The 27,978-nt window shown below is 44.1% G+C and overlaps 1 protein-coding gene across 7 annotated transcripts in view; it reads right to left on the reverse strand.

Moving 5' to 3' along the window:
- MYO9A (myosin IXA) overlaps positions 1-27,978 on the reverse strand; it is a 455,555-nt gene that overhangs the window by 202,354 nt on the left and 225,223 nt on the right. For 6 of the 7 annotated variants that reach the window (XM_030576852.1, XM_030576855.1, XM_030576857.1 and 3 more), the window contains one exon: positions 2,160-2,249. In XM_030576852.1, coding sequence (XP_030432712.1) covers positions 2,160-2,249 — 90 coding nt within the window. Of the gene's footprint in view, positions 1-2,159; positions 2,250-6,915; positions 6,921-27,978 lie in introns of those variants that run through there. The other variant, XM_030576858.1, reaches the window with a different exon arrangement.

Raw genomic sequence — 27,978 nt, forward strand, 5'->3', positions numbered from 1 at the left:
AGCTGCATAGTTTTTATCACTTTCTGAAAATCACTTATTTAAAAAGTCATTCATGCCCATCCAGTATCCCTGACCTGCATTATTATGCAAAAGTCCTAGATGTCATTCCCTGGGGCAGTGTCTTGCCCAAGGGTAGCAGACAGCACATTGGAAGTAACTTCTGAGCCAGTCAAAGAGAAGAATGATGGGATGTGAAGGGAAATCCATCCATTCCTGGTTACACTAAAGCATAAAATAAGAAGCCAGGATGCAAACAGACCGAAGAAATGACTCATACGAGTTCTCTATGGGGGACCTTACACTGGTCTCAAAAATAAATTATTCCAAGGTTGTTACAGTTGCTTAGAATCTCATTGAAAGTCTTCAACAGGTGTCTATATAGAATGATACTCTGAGATGAACAAGTATACACTATCATTAAGCACTGCACCTACAACACTCAGTGCCATATGATTTTGATATGAGGGTATGTAGCATTCCATTATCCATAAGCCATTAAAATGGTCACACATCCCCACAAAACCATTTGTAATATCTGCAAGAATGTAAATAGTGCAAAGGCTGTGGTAGGGTGAATAAGCTTAGTCAATTGCCTGAAGACATTATTGCCTACATTTGTCTGGAACCCACTGAATACTATTTACATTGTATATATATATATCCTGTTTGATGTATACTAGTGCAGGGGTTCTCAAATTGGGGGTCAGAACCCTCATGGGGTTGCAAGGTCATTACAAGGGGGGTCATGTGCTTTCAAACTCCACCCCAAACCCCACTTGCCTCCAGCATTTATAATGGTGTTAAATATATTAAAAAGTGTGTTTAATTTATTAGGGGGATTGCACTCAGAGGCTTGCAATGTGAAAGGGTTTGCCAGTAAAAAAGTTTGAGACCCACTGTACTAGTGTAACTAAATTAATTTGTTACAGCAATGTCCTTTTTCATGTATGTATCCTCTGCTTAATTAACCTTAAATCAAAGTATGTATTAGCATTTAGATTAAGATTTACTTAATGCATGAAAACTAGTGAAATACCAATGTTATTGTTTTTATCTATCTGAAACTTGTTGATTTACATTGTAAACTATCTATAAACCATCTTAGTAGTCTGAATGGCTGTTAATAAATGTTTCACCTTTGGACAGCCTAGTGAATGGTAAGCAACTAAGATCACAGGCTGTCTGCATTTGCTATTCATCAAAGTCCACGTGGTGAAGACCCCTATCATTTTGCTAGCCTGTTTCAGCTATAAAAGGGAATTCTTAGGAGTGATCCTTACCTCAGATCCATCTGAGCACTAACAGGGAGGTTCCGGATGCCAGACAGAGGTCCCCAAAAGCTATTTTTGGGAAGCCCTGAGAGAATTTATAAGACTCTATGACACTGGCAGATTGCTATATCTCTGCTTTCATTCTGAATCAGTAAAAGCAGCAAAGAATCCTGTGGCACCTTATAGACTAACAGATGTTTTGGAGCATGAGCTTTCCTGGGTGAATATCCACTTCATCAGATGCATGCATCTGACGAAGTGGGTATTCACCCAGGAAAGCTCATGCTCCAAAACGTCTGTTAGTCTATAACGTGCCACAGGATTCTTTGCTGCTTTTACAGATCCAGACTAACACGGCTACCCCTCTGATATTCTGAACCAGTAAACTCTAATTCACCTGTATTTTACCTGCTTTAACCTTATTATAACTCATACCTTTTTCTTAATTAATCCATCATTATTTTTAGTTTAGTAAAGGATTGGCTACAGTGTTGTCTTTGGTGAGATCTGGAATATATTTTGACCTGGGGTAAGTGACTGGCCCTTTGGGACTGGAAGTAACCTAATGTGTGGTGAATTTTGGTTTTAATAACCTTTCATCATAAAGTCCAGTTTGTGTGGTAAAGAGAAGCTAGCGAGCATAAGGGGACTGTCTGTGACTCCATGGTACATCTAATACAGTGATCCATTGAGTACACTTTTTTTACAGGCTTGGTGAAATCTACAGATAGAATATACTACTCACCTGGAGTGTCTGCCCTGGTTTCTAACAGTCCGACCTAAGTTTGCCATTCCTAGCTGTGAGCCACTCCTGGCACCATGACATGACACCAGAGCACTGAAAACCATGTTAATATTCCTCCAGTTTAATATAAAACATCACATTACCTCTGCAAGTTTGTATGGTAAAATAAGCTTCTCTCCCACTGTCACTGTCTTTCTGGTAACCAGGGCTTCAAACAGCATCTCTTCTTTTACCTAATAAAACAAAAATACTAGTGTTAATCAATAATTCTAGGAGAAAACTAAAAGGGCCACAAGTCTGGCAGCTATTGAAAACCCTGCGTATGCTCTATGAGATGGTACAAGGCCAATATAACTCTGCACATAGAGCTAGTATTAGAAAGTGGCACAACAGCATGTTTGAGAGCCCAATTTTCTACATCACATCTAGTAATTTCTAGTGCTTTCCAGTGGTTCAACTTGTCAGGGTTTGTAGCCTGGATGGTTTCCCCCCCACACACGTTTTGTTTGTTTGTTTGTTTTTTTGCAGTTTGTTTAGTAAAAAAACTCCACCGCTTTCTAGTGCGATCAGGATGGGGCACAATTACCGTACAAAGTAGCAAACTAGCACTGACACTTTAAAAGAGATGCACTTAGTACAATGCATTGGATCGGACAAGCTCCCATAGAGATAGCATGAACGCTACATACAGAGAGAAAGTAACGACTGAAAATGCCTGCTACTGTACAGACTGAACAAACATCTGAACAAAGGCAATTTTTGGAGGGGGAAGGGGGACAGAAGGCTTGGAAGAAGAAGGGGAAACAGGGAGATCCTTTTCAGCTGCAAAAGAACAGCCAGTACTCACAGAAGGAGCATATTTTTAATAAGGTGACAATCATTTGCCAATCAGCAACCTTAGAAACTGGTTTCAAAGAAAATTAGATGTATAAACCAGATACTATGGCAAATGAGTGATTACTGCCAATGAAGAAGAACTGCAGCTGCCAGCATGGACACAGCCCTATAGTGGGCTCTCAGGGTGCCAGGAATCAGATCCCTACCACAGTCTTACATACTCTACTACACTTACATCATATGAACTGTTAGGGAAAAGGGCCACATCCTGCAAGATTAAAGTCCCTTTTGCATTAATATTCTCTGAAGGCATTTCATTCAGGATGGATAAAAATCAATTTTTTAAAACAAATTCAAAAATTAGATTTTTTTTTTATAAAATGCTTTTTGAAGAAAAAAACCTGTCTTAAGATAGCATTAATTAAGACAGATTATAGTTCAAGGATAGCTCATCATGGAACAGGGATTATAAATTCTAATTCTATAGTATGAGACAATACATTCATGTAATGTTTAAGAAAATTTTTGCAAATGAGTTCCAATAGTTCATGGATTAGGAACCCAATCTTATGGGGTTCCAGGGCTTCTGTATAGGTTAATCCTTCTGTCTACCCAATGGGACTCGGTGCTCAGGCTAGAACAGGGGTGGGCAAACTTTTTGGCCTGAGGGCCGCATGAGGTTTCGTAAATTGTATGGAGGGCCAGTTAGGGGAGGGATTTGTGCCCCCCCCCCCCGGCCACAGGACTCCTACCCCATCCAACCTCACCTGTTCCCTGATGGCCCCTCCCCGGACCCTTGCCCCATCCACACACCCCTACTCCCTGACTGCCCCCAGACCCGTGCTGCCCCATCCAACCCCTCCTCTCATTCCTGATGGCCCCCCCAGGACCCCTGCCCTATCCAACCACCCCTTCTCCCTGTCCCCTGACTGCCCCAGAACCCCCACCCGATTGCACCCTGCCCCCCATCCAACCCTCCCTCCTTCCTGACTGCCCTGCAGGACTGCTTCTTGGAGCAGTTTTCCTGGAACCCACCAGAGGAGAGGCACTTCTTGATTTAGTCCTAAGTGGAGCACAGGATCTGGTCCAAGAGGTGAATATAGTTGGACCACTCGGTAATAGTGATCATAATATAATTAAATTTAATATCCTTTCACTTTTACAGCATGATTCACTCTGAGCTTGGAGATGGAGAGATAAGAAGTGCAATAAGTGCTACTATTATTAAGATAAATGCTTAGTAACAAACAGCAAATAGCAGACAATATCATTCTTCATAAAAGCCACAGGAAGAGTATAATTAAAAATCATGCCTATATGTCCATAACAGCACATATGAAGCAAAATGGATGCAGTATATGTTAAAAATATAATATGACCTTTCCTGAAAAGTCAGATTTATTTTCTTAACTTGTAGCTAAGGCAGTCAGACCAAAAATATTTAGATGACTATTAATTTATTTGTATCACCATAGCACATATGAGCCCTACTCATGGACCAGACCCCATACAGCTAGGCGCTGTACAAGAACAGAACAAAAAGATGGTTCCTGGCCCCAAATGCTTAGAGAAAGTCCAATTATTTCTCCCCTCTATATCCCACTGTGAGATAGATCTGCCTATGAAAGATAGGCAAGTTCGATGATTTATTATTTCATCAGAAAATACAATTTCAGCTGCTCAAAGATTTTTATGTTGAAGTAAAGGAATTAAAAGAAATAAGACTAGCTACTGTGATAAGAGTATGCTAATGACATCTACTCTGCTGTGATTATGGCATATTATTTTCATACCAGCTATAAATTTATGATTTACTGAACAGTTTGGCAGCTTGTTTAAGATTATTGCTTTGGTACAGTCAGACTTGATTAATCTGAATATTTTTATAAATGCCATTTTGACCCAGATTAAGCAAAACTGATTAATCCTTTGGAATTTGGGACTTCCTCAAACGAAAGTGCTTTAAATCTTTATCAGCAGTAAAGAACCCATGCACAAGTCAACACTGCACCAATTCTCAAGCCACTTATCAAATTCCTGGCTCCACCAACGACATACACCATTCTGACAACTGAAAAAATATACTCTGTCACTTAATTTAAAAAACAATTAAATTAAGACATAACATGGGAGTTTAAACAGCACATTAACCGAGGACAAGTTTCTGCTGTGAAGTTTGGATGTCCCTAATCTGTTAGGAGGAGCCACTAAGAATACAACACTTCTAACAGTTCTGGCCACAGTGGCAGGATTTCAAAGAGGTATGGCATTTGTGGATAAGCACGAGCACCTGGTGCTGGATAGCCCCTGGAACACCATCTGAGCATCCTGCTGTATTAAATTCAGTCTCAAATGCAAAATAAGTGGGGTCCCAGGCACAGACTCCACACGAAGTATCCCAAAAGCCATGCAATCTGAAAGATTACCACTAATCCTCTGTGTATGAAGACACAGCTTGTGAACACAAAGAATTCCTGAAAGCCCTGAAATAATGGGGCAATTTTGTACACGGTTTTTACTTTTATTTGGGGACATTTGGCTTCCACAGCTTTGTTCCTCCCCTAAAGAGGCCACTCCTTACAACCGAGGTGGGCAAACTACAGCCCATGGGCCAGATTCGGCCCATTAGGGCTTTGGATCCGGCCCACGGGATGGTCACCTCCGTGGTGCCACGGGCCCTGCATTGCTCCCAGAAGTGGCCAGCACCACGTCCCTGCAGCGTTGGTGGATGGGGAGCACAGAGGGCTCCTCACGCTGCCCTTGCCTGCAGGCACCGCCCCTAGCAGCTCCCATTGGCTGGGAACAGGGAACCGTGGCCAATGGGAGCTTCAGGGGAGATACCTGCAGGTGAGGGCAGTGCACAGCAACCTCTGCCCCCTCATCCCCCAGGGACTGCAGGAACGCAGTGCCGGCCACTTGCAGGAGCAGTGCAGGGCCAGCGCAGGTGGGGAGCCTGCCTTAGCCCTGCTACACACTGCTGCCACCCTGAAGCCGCTCAAGGTAAGCGGCACCAGGCCAGAGCCCGCACCCCAAACCCCAATCCCCTGCCCTGAGCCCCCTGCCACACCCCTCCTGCACCCCAACACTCTGTCCTAAGCCCCTTGCCGCACCCCGCAGCCCTCCTGCACTCCAACCTCCTGCCCTGAGCCCCCTCGTGCACTCCACACTCCTCCTGAACTCAAATCCTCTTCCCTTAGCCCCCTGCTGCACCCCTCCTGCACCTTAACCCCCTGCCCTGAGCCCCCTACCGCACTCCACACCCCTCTCTGTACCCCTGCCCTGAGCCTCCTCCCATACTTCACATCCCTCCTGCACACCCCTCCTCTCTCCCAACCCCTTGCCCTGAGCCCCTTCCTGCACACCACATCCCCTCGCACTCCCTCCCGCACATCAACCCCCTGCTCCAGCAGCCCTACTTTCATGACCCTGCCTGCAATGTCCCCTCCCAGATGTTGCCCTCGGGGCAAAAAGTTTGCCCACCCCTGCCTTAAAAGCCCCTCACTGGTCAACTAATGCATTTTTATGTGGATGACTGACACCCTCTCCAACCAAATTAGCACTTTTTAAATAATCTGTGAAGAGCAAGAAATGGTAAGTCATCTCTGTGCAACTCCCAGCAACCAGCATATGGTGCCCAAGTAATGAAAAGTCAAATGCTAACACCAAGGAATTAATGTCATTGACCCCATCTGATCACTAGAGACAAACTACAGTTGTTATGGTCTTGTTTTGCAATTCTAAAAATAAAATTATTCTGGTTGCTTAGAAACTAATAAGCAGTTCCTCACAGTTTGTTTCTGTTCCCTAAAGCTAAGCAAAAAAGCAATCAATTTAGTTTAGAAAGTCAATATGATTGACAATTTTCTTTAGGTACTGGAGGAAGTCTGACTTTCTGAATCAACATTATGCATCTCTTCACGTCCAAGTTCCTGTGCAGTTCCAAGTTCCTACCTCAGCAAAAGCAGGGCAAATGTACAGGGTCATTTGCCAGTTCAGCCAGACAGCCAAAAGCAAAATACATCAAGTTTTCAGCCCTTCACAACTGCAGAACAGTCAATTAACCTCCAGGAATTGTATGCAAACAGAAAGGCTTGGAACAAAAGGAGGTTTCAGGCTGTCATTATCCCACATTAAATAGCAAACATGCGTCAGTAGGAACAATGCAAGTCTCAGTTACAATGAGCTGGTACCCTGTCTTTCTGATTACCAAGGCAACAGGCACTAGAATATTGGATGGCATTGCTAAAGACATTATAATATGGAATTCCAGCTAGCTGCCTTATAAAATATTGTGAATATTTCCAAGTCCAAGACTACTCAATAAACCAAACATTTTTAACCCCTGTAAGATTGTATTAGTTATAAGCATTCCCTTTCATTGTCCCATTTTTCTATTTCCCTCTATATTCTATATGACTTTCTTTTCAGATCATAGAATCATAGAATATCAAGGTTGGAAGGGACCTCAGGAGGTCATCCAGTCCAACTCCCTGCTCAAAGCAGGACCAATTCCCAACTAAATCATCCCAGACAGAGTTTTGTCAAGCCTGACCTTAAAAACCTCTAAGGAAGGTCATTCCACCATCTCCCTAGATAACCCATTCCAGTGCTTCATCACCATCCTAGTGAAAACGTTTTTCCTAATATCCAGCCTAAACCTCCCCCACTGCAACTTGAGACCATTACTCCTTGTTCTATCATCACGTACCACTGAGAACAGTCTAGATCCATCCTCTTTGGAACCCCCTTTCAGGTAGTTGAAAGGAGCTATCAAATCCCCCCTCATTCTTCTCTTCTGCAGACTAAACAATCCCAGTTCCCTCAGCCTCTCCTCATAAATCATGTGCTCCAGCCCCATAATCATTTTTGTTGCCCTCCGCTGGACTCTTTCCAATTTTTCCAAATCCTTCTTCTAGTGTGGGGCCCAAAACTGGACACAGTACTCCAGATGAGGCCTCACCAATGTTGAATAGAGAGGAATGATCACGTCCCTCCATCTGCTGGCAATGCCCCTACTTATACAGCCCAAAATGCCATTAGCCTTCTTGGCAACAAGGGCACACTGTTGACTCATATCCAGCTTCTCGTCCACTGTAACCCCTAGGTCCTTTTCTGCAGAACTGCTTCCTAGCCATTCGGTCCCTAGTCTATAACAGTGAATGGGATTCTTCCGTTCTAAGTGCAGGACTCTGCACTTGTCCTTCTTGTACCTCATCAGGTTTCTTTTGGTCCAGTCCTCTAATTTGTCTAGGTCCCTCTGTATTCTATGCCTACCCTCCAGCATATCTACCACTCCTCCCAGTCTAGTGTCATCTGCAAACTTGTTGAGAGTGCAGTCCACACCATCCTGCTGTTTTTAAAACCAGATCAGTAGAGGTGCTAGGCTGATTTCAAATCTGAGTCCCCTCCAGAACAGCCAGAGTCACTGACCTGCTCTTTTTATGCAAGAAATATATTTAGTGAGTGGTAAGAAATTCAGCCCTAAAGTAAGCAAGTGCAATTTCCATTGTTCACCAGCTCCTTGCCCCACAAATACTGCAGAGCAAAGTTTGCCCCAATGATATCAGAGATAATAAATCTAACACTAGATTATGACAGGAAATACATACACAGGATCAGGTCCAAGACGTGAATATAGCTGGACCTCTTGGTAATCGTGACCATAATATAATTAAACTTAACATCCCTGTGGCACGGAAAACACCACAGTGGCCCAACACTGTAGCATTTAATTTCAGAAAGGGGAACTACACAAAAATATTAAACAGAAATTAAAAGGTACGGCACCAAAAGTAAAATCCCTGCAAGCTGCACGGAAACTTTTTAAAGACACTACAATAGAGGCTCAACTTAAATGTATATCCCACATTAAAAAACATAGTAAGAGACCCAAAAAAGTGCCACCATGGCTAAACAACAAAATAAAAGAAGCAGTGAGAGGCAAAAAGGCATCCTTTAAAAAGTGGAAGTTAAATCCTAGTGAGGGAAATAGAAAGAAGCATAAACTCTGGCAAATGATGTGTAAAAATATAATTAGGAAGGCCAAAAAAGAATTTGAAGAACAGCTAGCCAAAGACTCAAAAAGTAATAGCAAAAAAAATTTAAAGTACATCGGAGGCAGGAAGCCTTCTGAACAACCAGTGAGGCCGCTGGACTATCAAGATGCTAAAGGAGCACTCAAGAATGATAAGGCCATTGCGGAGAAACTAAATGAATTCTTTGCATTGGTTGTCCCAGCTGAGGATGTGAGGGAGATTCCCAAACCTGAGCCATTCTTTTTAAGTGACAAATCTGAGGAACAGTCCCAGATTGAGATGTCATTAGAGGTGGTTTTGGAACAAATTGATAAACTAAGCAGTAGTAAGTCACCAGATGGTATTCACCCAAGAGTTCTGAAGGAACTCAAATGTGAAAACGCAGGACTAACTATAGTCTGTAACCTATCGTTTAAATCAGCTTCTGTACAAAATGACTAGAGGACAGCTAATGTGACACTAATTTTTAAAAAAAGGGTTCCAGAGGTGACCCCCCACTCCCCGCAATTACAGGCCAGTAAGCCTGACTTCAGTACCAGGCAAACTGGTTGAAACTATAGTAAAGAACAAAAATTGTCAGACACATAGATGAAAATAATTTGTTGGGGAAGAGTCAACATGGTTTTTGAAAAGGGAAATCATGCTTCACCAATCTACTAGAATTCTTTGAGGGGGTCAACAAGCACATGGACAAGGGGGATCCAGTGAGTATAGTGTATTTAGATTTTCAGAAAGACTTTAACAAGGTCCCTCACCAAAGGCTCGCAAGCAGTCATGGGATAAGAGAGAAGGTTCTCTCGTGGATTTGTAACTGGTTAAAGGATAGGAATAAATGGTCAGTTTTCAGAATGGAGAGAGGCAAATAGTGGTGTCCCCCAAGGATCTGTATTGGCCCAGTCCTATTTAACATCTTCATACATGATCTGGAATAAGGGGTAAACAGTGAGGTGGCAAAACTTGCAGATAATACAAAACTACTCGAGATAGTTAAGTCCCAGACAGACTGTGAAGAGCTACAAAAGGATCTCTCAAAACTGGGTGACTGGGCAACAAATTGGCAGATGAAATTCAGCGTTGATAAATGCAAGGTAATGCACATTGGAAAACAATCTCAACTGTATACATAAAATGATGGGGTCTAAATTGGCTGTTACTACTCAAGATCTTGGAGTCACTGTGGATAGTTCTCTGAAAACATCCACTCAATGTGCAACAGCAGTCAGAAAAGCAAACAAAATGTTGGGAATCATTAAGAAAGGGATAGATAATAAAGAAAGAAAATATCATATTGCTTCTATATAAATCCATGGTACACCCACATAGAATCATAGAATATCACGGTTGGAAGGAACCTCAGGAGGTCATTTAGTACAATTCCCTGCTCAAAGCAGGACCAATCCCCAACTAAATCATCCCAGACAGGGCTCTGTCAAGCCTGACTTTAAAAACCTCTAAGGAACGAGATTCCACCATCTCCCTAGGTAACCCATTCCAGTGTTTCACCACCCTCCTAGTGAAAAAGTTTTTCCTAATATCCAACTTAAACCTCCCCCACTGCAACTTGAGACCATTACTTCTTGTTCTGTCATCTGGTACCACTGAGAACAGTCTAGATCACGGATGGGCAAACTTTTTGGCCTGAGGGCCACATCGGGGTTGTGCAACTGTATGGCAGGCTGGGTAGGGAAGGCTCCGCCTCCTATCTGCCCCCTCCCACTTCCTGCCCCCTGACTGCCCCCCTTAGAACCTTGACCCATCCAACCCCCCCCCTGCTCCTTGTCCTCTAATAGCCCCCTCCCACATAAGGTGGTCACACATAAATAATACTGCATTGATTATAAAGGTCATTGAGACTTCCACTCCAAATGAGCAACATGAATGCTGAGGACCTTGCAAGTATCACCCATGCTTTAGTCTTATTAAAATGAGACGACTGCAACATGCTCTTAAATACTGTGTACAGATGTGGTCACCCCATCTCAAAAAAGATATATTGGAATTGGAAAAGGGCAACAAAAATTATTAGGGATATGGAATGACTGCCATATGAGGAGAGATTAATAAGCCTGGGACTTTTCAGGTTGGAAAAGAGACGATTAAGTGGGGGGTCTGATAGAGGCCTATAAAATCATGACCGGTGTTGAAAAAGTAAATAAGGAAGTGTTATTTACTCCTTCTTATAACACAAGAACTAGAGGCCACCAAACGAAATTAATAGGCAGCAGGTTTAAAACAAACAAAAGGAAGTATTTTTTCACACAACACACAGTCAACCTGTGGAACTCCTTGCCAGAGAATTTTGTGAAGACCAAGACTAACAGGATTCCAAAAAGAGCTAGATAAATTCATGGAGGATAGGTCCATCAATGGCTATTAGCCACAATGGTCAGGGATGGTGTCTCTGTTTGCCAGAAGCTGGGGATGGGCGACAGGGGATGGATGACTTGATGATTACCTGATCTATTCACTCCCTCTGGGGCACCTGACATTGGCCACTGTCATACTGGGCTAGATGGACCTATGGTCTGACTCAGTATGGTCGTTCTTATGTTCTTACATAGTCAATATGCTGGCTTTGATTTTTATTTTATTTTAGTTTATTTTTGGTTGTAGACATAATACCTTCTGGTAGCAACAGTTAGTGTGTGGTGTCTGCTAAAGATGACCTCCAAATAAGCTGAGGGCACCTGGCACATGTGTTTATTTAAGATTTACAGAGCACATATCCTATACTCCAGCTGGCATTCAATGAATTTAAATACAGATTAAATAAGTAGATAAACTGCTCAGACCCTCAGAACTCCCAGGTTTCAAAAGCACAGAGAAAGAGGAGGGCTCTGTAGCACACTCAGAATGAAAGCTGTCTCAAAACAGAGCAAGAGTGTGTATACCAAAGTTGAGGATCCTCTACAGAGAATGCCCAGCCAGGATCTCCCTCCTGTTTAAACTTGGGGAAGAGGCAGTGTCATAAACAGATAGCTAAGGGTTAATGTTCTTTTACCTGTAAAGGGTTAACACAGGGAACCAAACACCTGACCAGAGGACCAATCAGGAAACAAGACTTTTTCAAATCTGGGTGGAGGGAAGTTTGGGTGCGAGTTCTTTGTTCTTTGTCTTGGGTCTGACCCTCTCGGCTCTGAGAGTGATTTTTCTATCTCCAGGCTTTCTAATCTTCTAATTACAAGTTGTAAGTACAAGATTAGTAAGACAATAGGTTTATATTGTTTTTCTTTTCTATTTACATGTGTGTAGTTGCTGGAATGTTTTAAATTGTATTCTTTTTGGATAAGGCTGTTTATTCATTTTTTTCCTTTAAGCAATTGACCCTGTATATTGTCATCTTATTACAGAGACCATTTTATGTCCTTTTTTCATTCTTTTTATATAAAGCTTTCTTTTTAAGACCTGTTGGAGCTTTCCTTTAGTGGGGACTCCAGGGAACTGAGTCTGCAGCTCACCAGGGAATTGGTGGGAGGAAGAAGTCAGGGGGAAAATCTCTTTGTGTTAGATTTACTAAGCCTGACTTTGCATACCCTCTGGGTGAGTGGGGAAGAGAGATTAGCTCTCTCGGTATTTGTGTTTCCAGGACTGGAAACAGGGAGGGTAGAATCCCTTTGTTTAGATTCACGGAGCTTGCTTCTGTATATCTCTCCAGGAACCCAGGGAGGGAACACATGGTTTATTCCCCTTTGTTGTGAGACTCAAGGAATCCGAGTCTTGGGGTTCCCCAGGGAAGGTTTTGGGGAGACCACAGTGAGCTAGGCACTGTATAATTCTTAGCTGGTGGCAGCGATACCAGGTCCAAGCTGGTACCTAAGCTTGGAGATTTTTACGCTAACACCCATATTTTGGACACTAAGGTCCAGATCTGGGAAGAAATGTTATGACAGGCAGGCCTTCAGCTTCAGTGCTTCCCCAATCACAAGTTTAGCAGGGTCCAATAGGAAGAGAGAGAGGGTGAGATTCTCTGCTGCATCTTTAAGATCACAAGAACAGAACTCAACAGCCCATAGGGATGGAGGCTTGTGTTGCTGGCAAACCAGGTGTCAGCTCTTGCCAAGGCTTTAGGCTTCAGCCAAGGACTGACAAATTCATTCCTGGAAACTAGTCTGTTTCCCCTTTGTGCTAGTATGGTTAAGATAGGTATTGAACTTACAACCGTATGTTTCAACTTCATGAAATGCTTGTATGTTGCTGCAAGCATTAATCTCACTTATAATATCACCATATGCTATAAGGTAATATTTAAGCTTTTGCTTTATAACTGTAAAAAATGTCTGCTTTGCAACTGTGATCTCAGTCAGGAGGGATCGTCTCCTATCCATCAAGAAGGCCTGTCAAAACAAAATGGGCCACTGGGGGACATCACAATACAAAGACTTTGTTAGCTACCCCTTCACACCCATGAAGAGACAATGTACAAAAGGGCCCATCCCATTATCTTGAATTCTGGTAGAAGGAAATAAAAATAGCTGCCAAGAAAAATTTTAGTCTCTTTTGATGTTTGGACTCTCACAGGGTCAGAGCTACAAAACAGAAGCAGAGATCCCCATGGTCAACCTGGGTTAGCCCTAACAGACACTCAAAGCTGACAGATTACTACAACTCTGTCACCTTTTAGAAACCATAGACTGTAACTCATCTGTATACATTGTGACAGACCCAGACCAGTGGGGTACAGGAGTCTGGTAGAGGGCAAATATACTGGTCACTGGATGAGTAGTTTTCTGTTCCCTGAATGACCAGAGCAGGGGCTGCACTAGAGTAATCAGGAACCTGCTAGAACCAACTAAGGCATACAGGCTGATTAGATCACCTGCAGCCAATCAAGGCAGGCTAATCAGGGGACCTGGGTTTAAAAAGGAGCTCACTCCAGTCAGGCAAGGAGGAGCCAGAAGAGAGAAAGTGCGTGTGAGGAGCTGGGAGCAAGAGGGGCAAGGAGCTGAGAGTGAGAGTGAGAGGGTGTGCTGCTGGAGGACTAAGGAGTACAAGCGTTATCAGACACCAGGAGGAAGGTCCTGTGGTGAGGATAAAGAAGGTGTTTGGAGGAGGCCATGGGGAAGTAGCTCAGGGAGGTGTAGCTGTCACACAGCTGTTACAAGAGGCACTATAGACAGCTGCAATCCACAGGGCCCTGGGCTGGAACCCGGAGTAGAGGGTGGGCCCCAGTTCCCCCCAAACCTCCCAATTCCTGATCAGATACAGGAGAAGTTGATCCAGACTGTGGGAAAGATCACTGAGGTGAGCAAATCTGCCAATAAGCGCAGGACCCACCAAGGTAGAGGAGGAACTTTGTCACAATATATATATATTTTACTGCTTTAACACTATAGCAACTCATTTCTTTTCTTAACCAAAAAAATCCTTAGTTAGCTTATCGTAAGACTGGCCACAAGTGTTGTCTTCAGTGTGATATCTGAGGTACAAATTGACCTGGGGTAAGTGACTGGTCTGTTGGAACTGGGAGCAACCTGAATATTTTGTGATCCTTGGTGTGATGGGATGGGATCTGAGTTACTGCAGAGAATTCTTTCCTGAGTGCTGGCTGGTGAGTCTTGCCCACATGCTCATAGGTTAGGGGTTTGTTATAGAAGTGGATGGATAGGGTTGTGTGGCCTGCTTTGTGCAGGAGGTCAGACTAGATGATCACATTGGTCCCATCTGACCCTAAAGTCTATGAATCTATAGCAACCAATTATCATAAAATCCAGCTTGCCTGGGTGGCAAGATAGACTGGAATGTCTAAGGGGACTGTCTGTGACTATGATAATACTGTTACAGTGCTTTAGGAGCTCACCCTTCTTACTGGGTTGGTGAAATCCAATTATAGTACATACAACCCTGCTTCTTGACAATCTGCACTGAGGTTGGCACACATGGTCTTGAGCCACTCCAGACAATGTGACAGGGATAATGTGGCTCTAAACTACCTTTTCACTTTCCTGATCTTTATCCCTGCAGCCTAAGTTACAGCTGTCTCTGAAAGATGTCTTTTGGACCTCACCATTGTCCAGAACCATCCCCATGCTATGTCCTGCAGCCCCACCCCTGAAACCCTACTCCAGAGTTTAGGAGGGGGTCCTCCTCCAGCCAAAACTGAGGTGTAAAATGGCCAGAGCAGATGTGAGAATCTCAAATAGGCAGCTCCCTAACCACTCAGGGCTCTATATCAAAGCCAATACCTCAAATTCAAAGAAGAGGAAAACATTATCTATACTATGGTAGAATCCATAGGCCCCAATCAGGAATAGGGGCCCATTGTGTCGGGTGCTGTACAAACACAGGGAAAAGATAAACCCTGCCATGAAGCATTTACACCATGTCTAAATACATCAACAGACCAAAAACAGAGGATGTGGATATGACATACAAATAAGCAATGTGGTATAGGATTGGCTCAGCATTACTTTTTTATTAAGTATCATGTTAAGTATCCTCACACCTTCTATGGGTCATCTCGATTATCACTTTAAAAGTTTTTTTTTTCTCCTGCTGATGATAGCTCATCTCAATTGATTGGCCTCTTACAGTCGGTATGGCTACTTCCACCTTTTCATGTTCTCTGTATGTATAAATATCTTCTTGCTGTACGTTCCAGTCTATGCATCCGATGAAGCGGGCTGTAGCCCACAAAATCTTATGCTCAAATAAATTTGTTAGTCTCTAAGGTGCCACAAGTACTCCTGTTCTTTTTGCAGATACAGACTAACACGGATGCTACTCTGAAACCTGGCATTTTATTTTATTTTGCTTGGTGACCTACTGTGGTCTGTCTGTTACTACTTGGAACCACTTAAATTCTACTTTCTGTATTTAATAAAATCACATTTTATTTATTAACCCAGAGTATGTATTAACACCTGGGGGAACAAACAACTGTGCATCTCTCTCTATCAGTGTTACAGAAGGCGAACAATTTATGCATTTACCCTGCATAAGCTTTATACAGGGTAAAAAGGATTTATTTAGGTTTAGACCCCATTGGGAGTTGGGCATCTGAGTGCTTAAGACAAGCACACTTCTGTGAGCTGTTTTCAGGTAAACCTGCAGCTTTGGGGCAAGTAATTCAGACCCCGGGTCTTTGTTCGGGCAGACGGGAGTGTGACTCAGCAAAACAGGATGCTGGAGTCCTGAGCTGGCAGAGAAAACAGGAGCAGAGTAGTCTTGGCACATCGGTTAGCAGTTCCCAGGGGGATTTCTGTGATCCAAACTGTCACAAAGGTAAACACAAGAAGCTTGTATTTAATGCAGAGTTAAAGAGAGCCAGAGAAGAGACTCAAAGATGGAGTTTGATGTGGTCAGAGCAGTGGGCAAAATTGATGATTTTAGCAGCAAAATTCTGAATACACTTGAAGGGAGCAAAGTTACAGTAATCAAGAACAGAAAATAGTCAACATGTGAAAAGATGAGGGCTTGGATGAGTTTTGGTTGCATGGACAGAGAAAAGGACAATTTCAGAGATGTGAATGAAAAAAAGGTGAGCTTTAATACGGCCTATATATGTAACTCAGCTAATACAGCCGAGTCACAGAAGATACTTACCTAATAGGCAGCCCATAAGATCAATGAGCACTAGTATAATATGCTTTCTGTGGTACCTCTGCTTAATAAGAGGCCCCAGACATATTGTATATCTGCCTCAGTTTCTGAATGATCTGAAGATATAGCCCAATATAGCTCCATTATAACAGCAACATAATTTTGAGACAGCAAAGGTAAAGGACACTATAGCCAGGCCTGCTCCGAAAATGGTATATTAATATACAGAAAAAGCATTTTGGGCCTCAGCTGTGCTATCAAGACCCAGGAATAGACCTAGATCTAATAAGACCTCTGAATTATGCATCTGTGTACCAAATGACAGATACACTCCCTCAGTAAGGAGCACAGACAGCATCCTTGCAGATTCTTCCAGTTGCTTCCGCAGCCTACCAATATTACCTCAGTAACTGAACTTCAGCCAGTTAGCTCTCTTCTGTAAGACCCTTTCTTATTAGTTTGTAAAGTACCTAGCATTCTGGATGGTACATAAATAATGAAGCAAATATTAAAGTAATAATGTGAGAGAAATTTAGACTGAAAAGAGAATTAAGGCATAAACGCTTACAATTATCTATAATCTCTTTCCAGGATGGTACATGCACTTGTCTGTGGGAATAGTGGCCCCATTCCTTACAAAATATGAAAAACCATTAAATGAGAAATGCAACGTCTAGCAGACTAACCACTCCCAATAGGGAACTTAGTTGAGGCCCAGGCTCTGAGTAATGTACTGAAGGACCTTTCATCTTCTGTCACATCACTATACATTTAACTCAAGGCTTGTCCATACAAACAACTTTCCTCAAAAGGATAGAGCTATAATCTTTACCGCTGAAATCTGTCACAAATGCATAGCGACAAGGCTCATTTTGGAACTCCAGTTTAGTCCAGAATCCGAGCTCCGAGTGTAGGAATGTTGTTTGAGTTGCAGAACAGATAAAACTACACCTCTACCCCGACATAACACGGTCGTGGGGAGCCAAAAATCCCTACCGCGTTATAGGTGAAACACTGTTATATTGGGGCAGCAGTGGCAGGGCTGCAGTGGTGATTTAAAGAGCCTGGGACTCCGGCCACAGGGAGCACCCTTTAAATTGCTGGCGGAGCCCTGCTGCTGAAGCCCCAGGATAGCAGCGGCAGGGCTCCAGAGGTGATTTAAAGGGCCCGGGGCTCCCCGCAGCAGCTGGAGCCCCGGACCCGTTAAAGCACTGCTGGAGCCCCGCTGCTACCACGCTATATGTGAACCTGTGTTATATCGGGTCACGTTATAGCAGGGTAGAGGTGTAGTAACAAGGTTATGGACAGTCATCGAGACTTATTAATGACTGGGTAACATGGGAGCTTGCCTCAGAAGCAAAGTGCATTTCTTTCAACCAATCATTGGTAGCAAATAAATAGTATTTGCTATACACAGAATTGGGAGGAAGAAAAAGACCACCCAGACAAAACACCTTTCCTAAGCATTCCCAAACAGTTTGAGAAGGATCCCGCTCTCTCAAGAAGAAAAGATTCCAGGAACATTTCTGCTATTTACCTTGCACAAAAAAGCTGCAGTGGTCAGCTGAAAGAAATTCTTTGACAAAAGTGGCAAAGTGAAAACTACTGCAACTGTTGAGCAATGATGCAGAATGAAAACTGGTAATGGAAGTGGTTTAGAAAAAGAGGAAGGAGGACTCAAAGCTTTCAGAAGAGTAGATCCCTATTTGTTGCTGCTTTCTGAATGCAAGTGGATGAGGTAGATTAACCAGCCTATCAAGATTGATGGAGCTATGGGGACAGAAAAATAACCTGTTTCTTTAGTTTATGTATCACGTCACACTTATACATTGTGCTTGTTATTTCCTTGTCTGTTTCCTGATGTTAAATCAAGGAAGTCATGAGCTGTTTAAAAAAATGGCAAAGCTTGCAAGGTTCTATGTCTTGTTTATAGGGACACAATTCCCAAGGAAAATGAAGTAATTCTTTCATAAAATTGATGTAGATTTCAGGTCTCGCTGCCTGCCAGATGTAAGTTAAACTAACACTGAAGTGGTTGGGCAACTGGATCTCTGAAAAAACAGTGAATTGTGACAGGCAACTCCTCCTTTGCTAAAAATGTCAGCATAGCTAAATGAGGGAGGTGGCAATGTACAGCCAGCCAGAGGACTAGTCAGACTCCCAAGACAGCCTAAGATTGCTTCTCATGTAATGCAGAGCTGTTATGATCTAGCAACTGAAGAAAACTGAACTTGTATTAACTTGAGTGCTAGGCTATGTGGATCTCTCTGCCTCACTTGTTTTAGCACCCTTCATTTTTGAAAACAGAAGTACAACATTTATCCTGATCTAACAATTGGATGGTATTAACTAACAGAGCAATGAGGTCAATGCATGTCCCCCCTCTCCTCCCCAGTGAAATCAAATCATTCTTCGGGCCACACTTTATTCTCTAACAGTTCTAAGAATTTTGCAGTTCATTTTTCCTCTAGATAATTAGCTTCCACTGTGGGGGGAAAAAACCTACAAAATTACATTCAGTTAATTGATAAAGTAAGAGGTGGGCAGAAGGATGTTTCCAGCTTGTGGCATCTGATACCAAAAAACATTTCACAGGCAAAGAAATTTCCCTTTTGCATCCACTAAAAACAGCCTAATGGAAACCCAGGGTATGTCTACACAGGGATTAAAAACCCACAGCTGGCCCAGGTCAGCCTCACAGGGCTCGGGTTCCATGACTGAAAAATTGCTGTGTCGTCATTTGGACATGGGTCGGAGCCTTAGCTCTAGAACCCTGTGAGGGTGGAGGGTTCCTGAGCCCAGGCTCTGACCCAAGCCTGAATGCCTATACAGCAATTTTTAGCCTCGCAGCCCAAGACCCACGAGCCTGAATCAACTGAACCAGGCCAGCCAGGGGTGCTTTTATCTCTGTGAAGACATACCCTAAGTAAGAGTGTCCATGCTTGACTAATATTGAGAAGAGTTACTGTAGACCACTACACGCAGAAAATACCATATTTATGAAGCCTTTGCAGAGACAGCCAGATCAGGTGTTTACCACAGCAAAATGGAATTAAATGACTTCCAAGATGCTTCTCAGCAGATTTTTCTGGTGGAGGTCAATTCTTTCTTTTCCAAGCAGGCATCGATAATATAGGCAATATGCAATGGGCTTTTAAGTCAGAGTAAAATGCTTTTTGTACACAATAAATTTCACAAATACATTTACTATGTCAGTCAATAGGACACCTAGGCACTTACCCTCATACCATTCCTGTGTTTGAACTCACCATGACACAAACATGAATGCAGGCATCCTAAATATTTTTTTCCCAAAATAGGATTTTAGCAGCTAAGTTATGTAACCTCTCCTTCATATAAACTGTTTACCTACAAACAAGGAAGGTGCATCTCCTGGTTATCGTGATTTGCAGATAGCATCCTAGGAACAAATCCAAGAACAGTATGGAACACAGCTTTATCATAATGGGAAACAGAAAAAGATCTGAAAGAATACAAGGAGTTCATTTGTTTGCCCAACCCAGGTACCTACATAGCTGGAATGAGAGTTCATCAGGCTTAGAGAAAATGGTGTAATTGGGACCCTTACAACCATTTCCATGAAGGACAGCACTGCTGTTGTCATGAGGAGTTATTAAACTGCCTTGTGTGCCTTCAAGGCCTCTATCTATGGGAAGAAGTCAAAGGAAGGGCTGGGTACAAGACTAGCTATAAGAAACTTATTCTTGAGTAGCAGGCCAGAGATCCACCTGCCCAGATTTCAGTTGGAGAAGATGGGTCCATAAGATCCTTGGACCCCATTGATGCATATGTCCATCAATGAGGAGGGCCTGTATAACAGTGTGGACTGCCATAGTTGACAGCAGAAGGCAACGACAGACATGGTATTCCTACCCTCCTTTTTGATTTCTCTTTATCTTTCTCACATGCCTGTCCTGCAAGAGGAAGAATGAGGAATTCCTCTGAGAGAACTAAAGAGAGCTTTTCAGCGGAAAAATTCTTAGCATACATTTATCCATATACCTGGCTATAAGCTGCTGGAAGGGAACACTCATCAGTATGGAATGGTGGATTCAGTAAAGAATAATTTATTACACTGCTATCTTATAACTGAGTTGCTTTTATTTGCACAGGAAAAAATTGCTTCTGATTACCCAAGCTCAATATCACATAGGGTATGTGTATATTACATGCCCCTTTTGCCACAGTGAAAAGAAAAGCTGTGGCCACAGTGCAGCATGTAGCTACATATGTCAGTGAAAGGCTCTGGCAGTGGGAAGGCAGCTGGTAAAGGCTTCAGCAGCTCCCCACTGCCAGAGCCTTTCACTGTGATAAGGAAAGGCTGTGAAGGGAAGAGGCAGCCTCCTCCACCCTATCTCCTCTGCTTGAGTTTTTCCCTGTGGCAGGGAAGAGCTCCAGAAGCAGGGAGCTGCCACTTAACATTTATGTAGCACTTTTTACCCAAAGAGCTAAAAGCCTCTTACAAAAGGTAAGAAAATATCTGCTTTTTACACTAGGAAAACAGTATCAGAAAAACAAACAGACTTGCTTATCTGCTCTCAAAAGATTTATTTCAGCTATGAGTTCTGATTAAGCAGTCCCCATCATGTTCAAACACACTTAACGTATTCTAAATTACACATGCAAATAAGAAACTGCTTTATTATTCTAAGGGCTTGGCTACACTGGAGAGTTGCAGCGCTGGTGGTGGCTTTACAGCGCTGCAACTAACACACTATCCACACTTGCAAGGCACATCCAGCCCTGTATCTTCCTGGATACAGCGCTGGCTGTACTCTACCTCTGCCTGGGGAATAACGACTGCAGCGCTGGTGATGCAGAGCTGCTCTGCCAGTGTGGCCACCAAAAGCGCTATTATTGGCCTCCAGAGGTATTCGGAAGTATCCCAGAATGCCTGCCCAGCCACTCTGCTCATCAGTTCAAACTCTACTGCCCTGGCCTCAGGTGACCCGCCCTTTAAATGTCCCAGGAATTTAAAAAATGCCCTTTCTGTTTGCTCAGCCAGGTGTGGAGTGCAATCAGTGAATCTTTCCAGGTGACCATGCCTCCACACGCCAAACGAGCCCCAGCTTGGAGCAATGGCGAGTTGCTGGACCTCATCAGTGTTTGGGGGGAGGAAGCTGTGCAGTCCAAGCTGCATTCCAGCTGTAGGAATTACGATACCTATGGGCAGATATCAAGGACCATGCTGGAAAGGGGCCATGACCGGGATGTGCTGCAGTGCAGGGTTAAAGTGAAGGAGCTGCGGAGTGCCTATCGCAAAGCCCATGAGGGAAACCGCCGCTCTGGTGCTGCCCCCACGACCTGCTGTTTTTACAAAGAGCTGGATGTGATACTTGGGGGTGACCCCACCGCCACTCCGAGGACCACAATGGACACTTCAGAGCGGGAGGGGGAAGGCGGAGGAGGCAGGGGGAGGAGGAGGAAACCGAGAGTGAGGGTACTGGGATGGGGGGAGACACCCCGGAGTCCCAGAAAGCATGCAGCCAGGAGCTCTTCTCAAGCCAGGAGGAAGGTAGCCAGTGGCAGCAGCCGGTACTTGGTGAAGGACAAGCAGAGGAGCGGGTTCCCAGTAAGCGGCTTATATTTTCAGGATGGAAATGTTTCAGGAGAGGAGGGAGGGTTAGGGCTGCATGCATATATGCCTAGATGTGGAATAGCCCATTGATGTGGTCTATCACGTCGCGGTAATCGGCCTCGGTAATCTCTTCCAAAGTTTCAGCCAGAACGTGGGCAATGCGCTTGCGCAAGTTTATTGGGAGAGCCACTGTGGTCCTTGTCCCAGTCAGGCTAACGTGTCCGCGCCACTGTGCCGCGAGGGGTGTGGGGGACCACTGCTGCACACAGACAAGTTGCATAGGGGCCAGGGCGGAATCAACATTGCTGCAGAAGACCCTCCCACTCTTCCCAGGTGACCCGCAGCGGCGAGATATCTTCCAGGATTAACTCCTGTGGAAAATGTTGGGAGACTGTTCAGGGTAGGTGCCCTCTGCAGCTGTTTGCTTTCCCCAATGCAAAAAAACCCCAGGACAGCCCAGAAGCAATCAGTCCCCCTTACTCATCATTTCGGGGCTCCTGTGGGTTACATGCACTCTCTTTGGCATGGGAAAATTATGCTATTGTGAAGACTGTAAACTCCTTTACTGTGTGGGAATAACTGTCTGAGATATAAATAATGCTGCCTCTGTTAACTGTTGCCTTTTTTGCCTTTCTACAAGCAACCTTGACTTTTTGGATGCCCGTGTTATCAACAGCTGAAAGACTCCAAAACCTCCGGAAGAAGCCGCAAAAAAGCAAAGATGACTTGCTGCAAGCAGTTATGGATCACTCTGCCAGAGAGAATCAAAAACTCCAGGACTGGAGGGAAAAGGAAAGTAGGATCCGCCAGAGAAATGCAGTGGCTAGGAAGAAAAGCACAAAGCAGCTGATAAGCATCCTGGCGTGCCAAGCGAACTCTATCCAAGCGCTCGTAGACATTCAGGCAGAGCACTACCATGCTGGCGCCCCTCCACCCTCTGCACCAAAGCTCTTTCACTTGTGCCTCAATGTCAACTCAAAACCCTCTTCCCCAGCATCTAGGTTCTTACCACCACCAGCTGCCTCCAACACCTGTACGTTCACCAACCAGCCCTGAGAACTACGACCCTTACCCTCTGCACTCAACCCCCATCACCATGCAGTACAGGCATCCTGAAGTGCAGCAGTCATTGCACAGCACTCCAGACAGGACATATTCAAACCTGTGACTGTACAGTTCCCCACCGCACCCCCCTGCCCTTTTAGGTTCCCAAAATGTTGTGTGTCTGTCAAGAAAGTTATTTTCTTTTCAATAAATGACTTCTTGGCTTTGAAAACAGTCTTTATTATTGCAGAAAGTGAAAGATACCTTAGCCCAGGAAAGAAACAGGCACTGCAAATCAGCTCAGGAAAAACAGATTCCTACTAACATTGTAACCACTGCACTTCACTCTCGTGCAAGGCACCAAACATTACTGTTGGTGTTCAGCCTCAAATTCCTCCCTCAAGGCATCCCTAATCCTTGAAGCCCTGTGCTGGTCCTCTCCAGTAGCCCTGCTCTCTGGCTGTGCAAATTCAGCCTCCAGGCGTTGAACCTCAGAGGTCCAGGCCTGACTGAATCTTTCACCCTTCCCTTCACAAATATTATGGAGGATACAGCACGCGGATATACCGCAGGGATGCTGCTTTCCCCCAAGTCTAGCTTCCCATAAAGAGATCTCCAGCGCCCCTTTAAACAGCCAAAAGCACACTCCACAGCCATTCGGCACCAGCCCTTGCTCCTGTCAAGCTTCCCTGTATACGGTTTCATAAGCCAAGGCATTAATGGGTAAGCGGGGTCTCCAAGGATCACAATGGGCATTTCAACGTCCCTTACTGCAATCTTCCGGTCTGGGAAAAAAGTCCCTGCCTGCATCTTCCTGAACAGGCCACTGTTCCGAAAGATGCGTGCATCATGCACCATTCCAGGCCAGCCTGTGTTAATGTCAATGAAAAGCCCACGGTGATCCATAAGCACCTGGAGGACCATAGAGAAACATCCCTTCCGATTAACGTACTCGGATGCTAGGTGGGGTGGTGCCAGAATAGGAATATGCGTCCCATCTATTGCCCCTCCACAGTTAGGGAAACCCATTTGTGCAAAGCTATCCACAATGTCCTGCACGTTCCCCTGAGTTACGGTTCTTCTTAGCAGGATGCAATTAATGGCCCTGCAAACTTGCTTCAAAACGATTCCAACCGTCAACTTTCCCACTCCAAACTGGTTCGTGACCGACCGGTAGCTGTCTGGAGTTGCCAGCTTCCAGATTGCAATAGCCACTCGCTTCTCCACCAGCAGGGCAGCTCTCAATCTCGTGTTCTTGTGCCGCAGGGTGGGGGCGAGCTCAGCACACAGTCCCATGGAAGTGGCTTTTCTCATCCAAAATTTCTGCAGCCATTGCTCGTCATCCCAGACTTCCATGACGATGTGATCCCACCGCTCAGTGCTTGTTTCCCGAGCCCAAAAGCAGCGTTCCATGGTGCTGAGCATTTCCGTGAATGCCACAAGCAATTTAGTGTCACACGCATCAGGCGACTCGCTATCATCGTCGGACTCCTCATCACTTTGGATCATAAGGAATAGCTCAACTGCCAAACGTGATGTGCTGGCGACAGTCATCAGCAAAGTCCTCAGCAGCTCGGGCTCCATTTCCCACAGAAATCACTCTGCACAGAGACTCTCAATGGCGCCAAACGTGGACGGAAAAACTGTGAGTGCTCGGATGTGAAGCGATGCACCATGGGGAGTTGTGACAGGAAGCAGAATGACCCACACCCTCCGCCCCCTTCCCACAACCCACGGCGCCAAAATGGGTCGAGGTGCTCTGTGGGATAGCTGCCCATAATGCAGCACTCCCAACAGCGCTGCAAATGCTGCAAATGTGGCCACACTGCAGCGCTTTCCCTACACAGCTGTACAAAGACAGCTGTAACGCCCAGTGCTGCACACCTGCAAGTGTAACCAAGGCCTCTGTCCTAGGTTTTGAGACCTTCTTCCTTGGCACACAAGACAGATAGAGAAGGGGAGCGGGGGAGGGGTAGAATCAGTGAGCTCACAAGTGAGTATTTACAAGCTCTTCATCACAAACATTTTATTTTTTAAAAAGATCCTCTGGGTTTCCAGTGAAATCTGTTGTCACAGAAATTCTCCCTCCCTCTGTAATAGCTTCACTACTTTTACAGAATTCCACATCTGGTCAATTCATCAGGCAACGTTAACCTCATCCTACAACACTGACTTTCAGTGAAGTTTAAACAAAGGCCAAAAAATATCTGCCAAGCTCCTCACATAATCCACACACACTGTCTGTCTTTTTTTTTTTAAGTAATTGAAGTCTTGCTGTAAATGAAATGATCCACAGAGTCCAGGCAAAATCTTATGCAGCAGTCTACATTTACAACAAATACTTAGCCTGAATGTTTTAACAAATCAAAAAAGTACCATATTTTGGAATGCATTGTCAATGCCTACAAATAATGAAGACCATCTCAGCACTTTATCACTCTTCATATTTCCTCATAGCTTTCAACACTAGCTTTCCTTTACAGCAACTGCCCCAGAGTTCTCTTTAATTCAGTCCCAAACACAGCTCTGAGGAATAAACCTCCCCACACAAATATCAGAACATTAGCACAAGCTTATGGATGAGAATTTAAATGTGAAAATAAAGACATTCAAAATTATTTCTCCAGCAACCTAAACTCAGTGACTTTGCACCTTTTTTTTTTTTATTAAAGTACTGCATAAACTGTTACATTTTTTCCATAACATGGATTGCAAGAGCTATGGCTGTTGGGAAAACCATACATTTGGATAACTTGAATTTAATGAATTCACATTATTTTTCTTTGGATTTGTTTCCAAATTAAATAGAAAGGAAGAAAAAAATGTTCTAAACAACAAAGTGTGTTGGTGCAACTTAGCTGCCATTGTACACTCAAACAACATCCCAGTGCAATCATTCAAATCAGTTTCATGGGCACCTAGAATACAATATACCCTAGACAGTATTACATTTGTAGCCTGGGAAACAAAAGAGAGGGAGACATCTCAAAAGACACAAGGACAACAGGATGTCTCCCAATGATACCTCAAAATTTGGAAAAAGTCTTAATCTCTCTTCACCTTCAAGATAGCATTGGAAGGAGTCTAGCAGACTCTCTCCTACCTCCACCCCTACTTCCCCACTGGCCATTTCTGAAATTTCACCCTCCCACAGGGTACAAAGAGGGTTACATATTCAAATAAAGTAGGGGAAATTCAGCGGGAGGAATACTTGGCCATTGGGCAGATACTCTCGAGAAGTAAAATTAAGATAAACCACTCCATCGCAAAATCTTAAAAATTAATTAGAAGACTACTGAAAAACAACTTTTCCCCTATATTCTCATCTCTCAGAAATGACCTAACAGAAGTTAGAATCCCCTGAAAGTAGGGGTTTCTAATGGAGATGTTCTCATAACAATACCTGTAGCACTACTATATGGCTACTACAGTATAATACATTTCTCCCGCAATCTTGTGGAAAGCTTTCCATACAGAACTATTCAGAAAATATTCATTTGGACATAACATTACATTTCTAGTTCCATCTCTTATGTTGGCTTCATCAAACAATACAATGTCTCTTCATTATATATTCTTTGCTATTTTTAATTTGGGGCACTGCAAACCTCTTTAGGGCCTCAAAGGTACAGTCATTAAAGAAAGGTATATCCCATTCAACATGCAGGCAACCCAATTTTCCTCAAAAATTCTCTTAATGCATGTATATATAAAGACAATCTTCAATGAGGCAAGCAAATCCACCGGAAAGCGCAGGACCCACCAAGGCAAAGGAGGAACTTTGTCACAACTGGTGGCAGGCGTGGGATTTGGTGCACAGCATGGTGGAAGAAGAAGGATGTTTAAAAAAAAAGGGAGAGGATTTTATTTATTTATTTCCCATCACCACAATGGATGACATAGTGCGGGCACTGCATGAGACTTAGGCCTGGTCTACACTAGCCTGTTATTTCGGAATTAGCCAAGTTATTTCAAGAAAAAAAAGACTCCGTCCACATGGCCAAACAGGTTTTTTCAATTTAAAGGGCTCTTTAACTCGATTTCTGTACTCCACCTCTGCAAGTGGAGTAGCGCTTAAATCAAGATCACAATCCTGGGTTAAAGGTATTGTGGACGCAAATCAACATTATCAGTCTCCAGGAGCTATCCCAGGCTACTCCCTTGTTACCGCTCTAGTCAACGCTCTCAACTCCAATGCACTAGCCAGGTGGGCAGGAAAAGCCCCGGGAACTTTTGAATTTCATTTCCTGTTTGGTCACCAGCAGCACAAGTGACCATTAGCACAGTCCACCATCACAGGCGACCACACAGAGTCCACCATCACAGGAGATCACGCAGTCCTGGATTCACAGACGAGCCCCAGCATGGTCCAAACGGGAGGTACTGGATCTCATTGCATGCTGGGGAGATGAGTCTGTTATGGCAGAACTACGTTCCAAAAAAAAGGAACGCAAATACCTACGCTAAAGTCTCCAGGGCCATGATGGAAAGAGGCTACTCCAGGGACACAGAGCAGTGTCGTACAAAAATCAAGGAGCTCAGGCAAGCGTACCAAAAAGCCAGGGAGGCAAATGGGCACTCTGGGTCACAGTCCCATACAGTCTGCTTTTACCGTGAGTTCCATGCGATTATGGGGGGTGATACCACCACTACCCCACCCCTGTCTGTGAACACCTGCACGGAGCGAGGAGGAAGAGACATTGGAGGACAAAGAGGAGGACAGTGCACAGGCGGCAAGTGAGGAATCCATTTTTCCCCCTAGCCAGGAACTAATCTTAATGCTGGATCCAATAACCTCCCCTCACTCCCAACGCGGGCTCCTGTTCCATGACCCTGGAGAAGGTACTTCTGGTGAGTGAGAGCCTGATTGGAGCCACGTGGTGGGGGGCGGGGGAACCCAGCCGCGCT

The sequence above is a fragment of the Gopherus evgoodei genome, chromosome 10 (genome assembly GCF_007399415.2).
Source record: "Gopherus evgoodei ecotype Sinaloan lineage chromosome 10, rGopEvg1_v1.p, whole genome shotgun sequence".
Taxonomy (NCBI): Eukaryota; Metazoa; Chordata; order Testudines; family Testudinidae; genus Gopherus; species Gopherus evgoodei.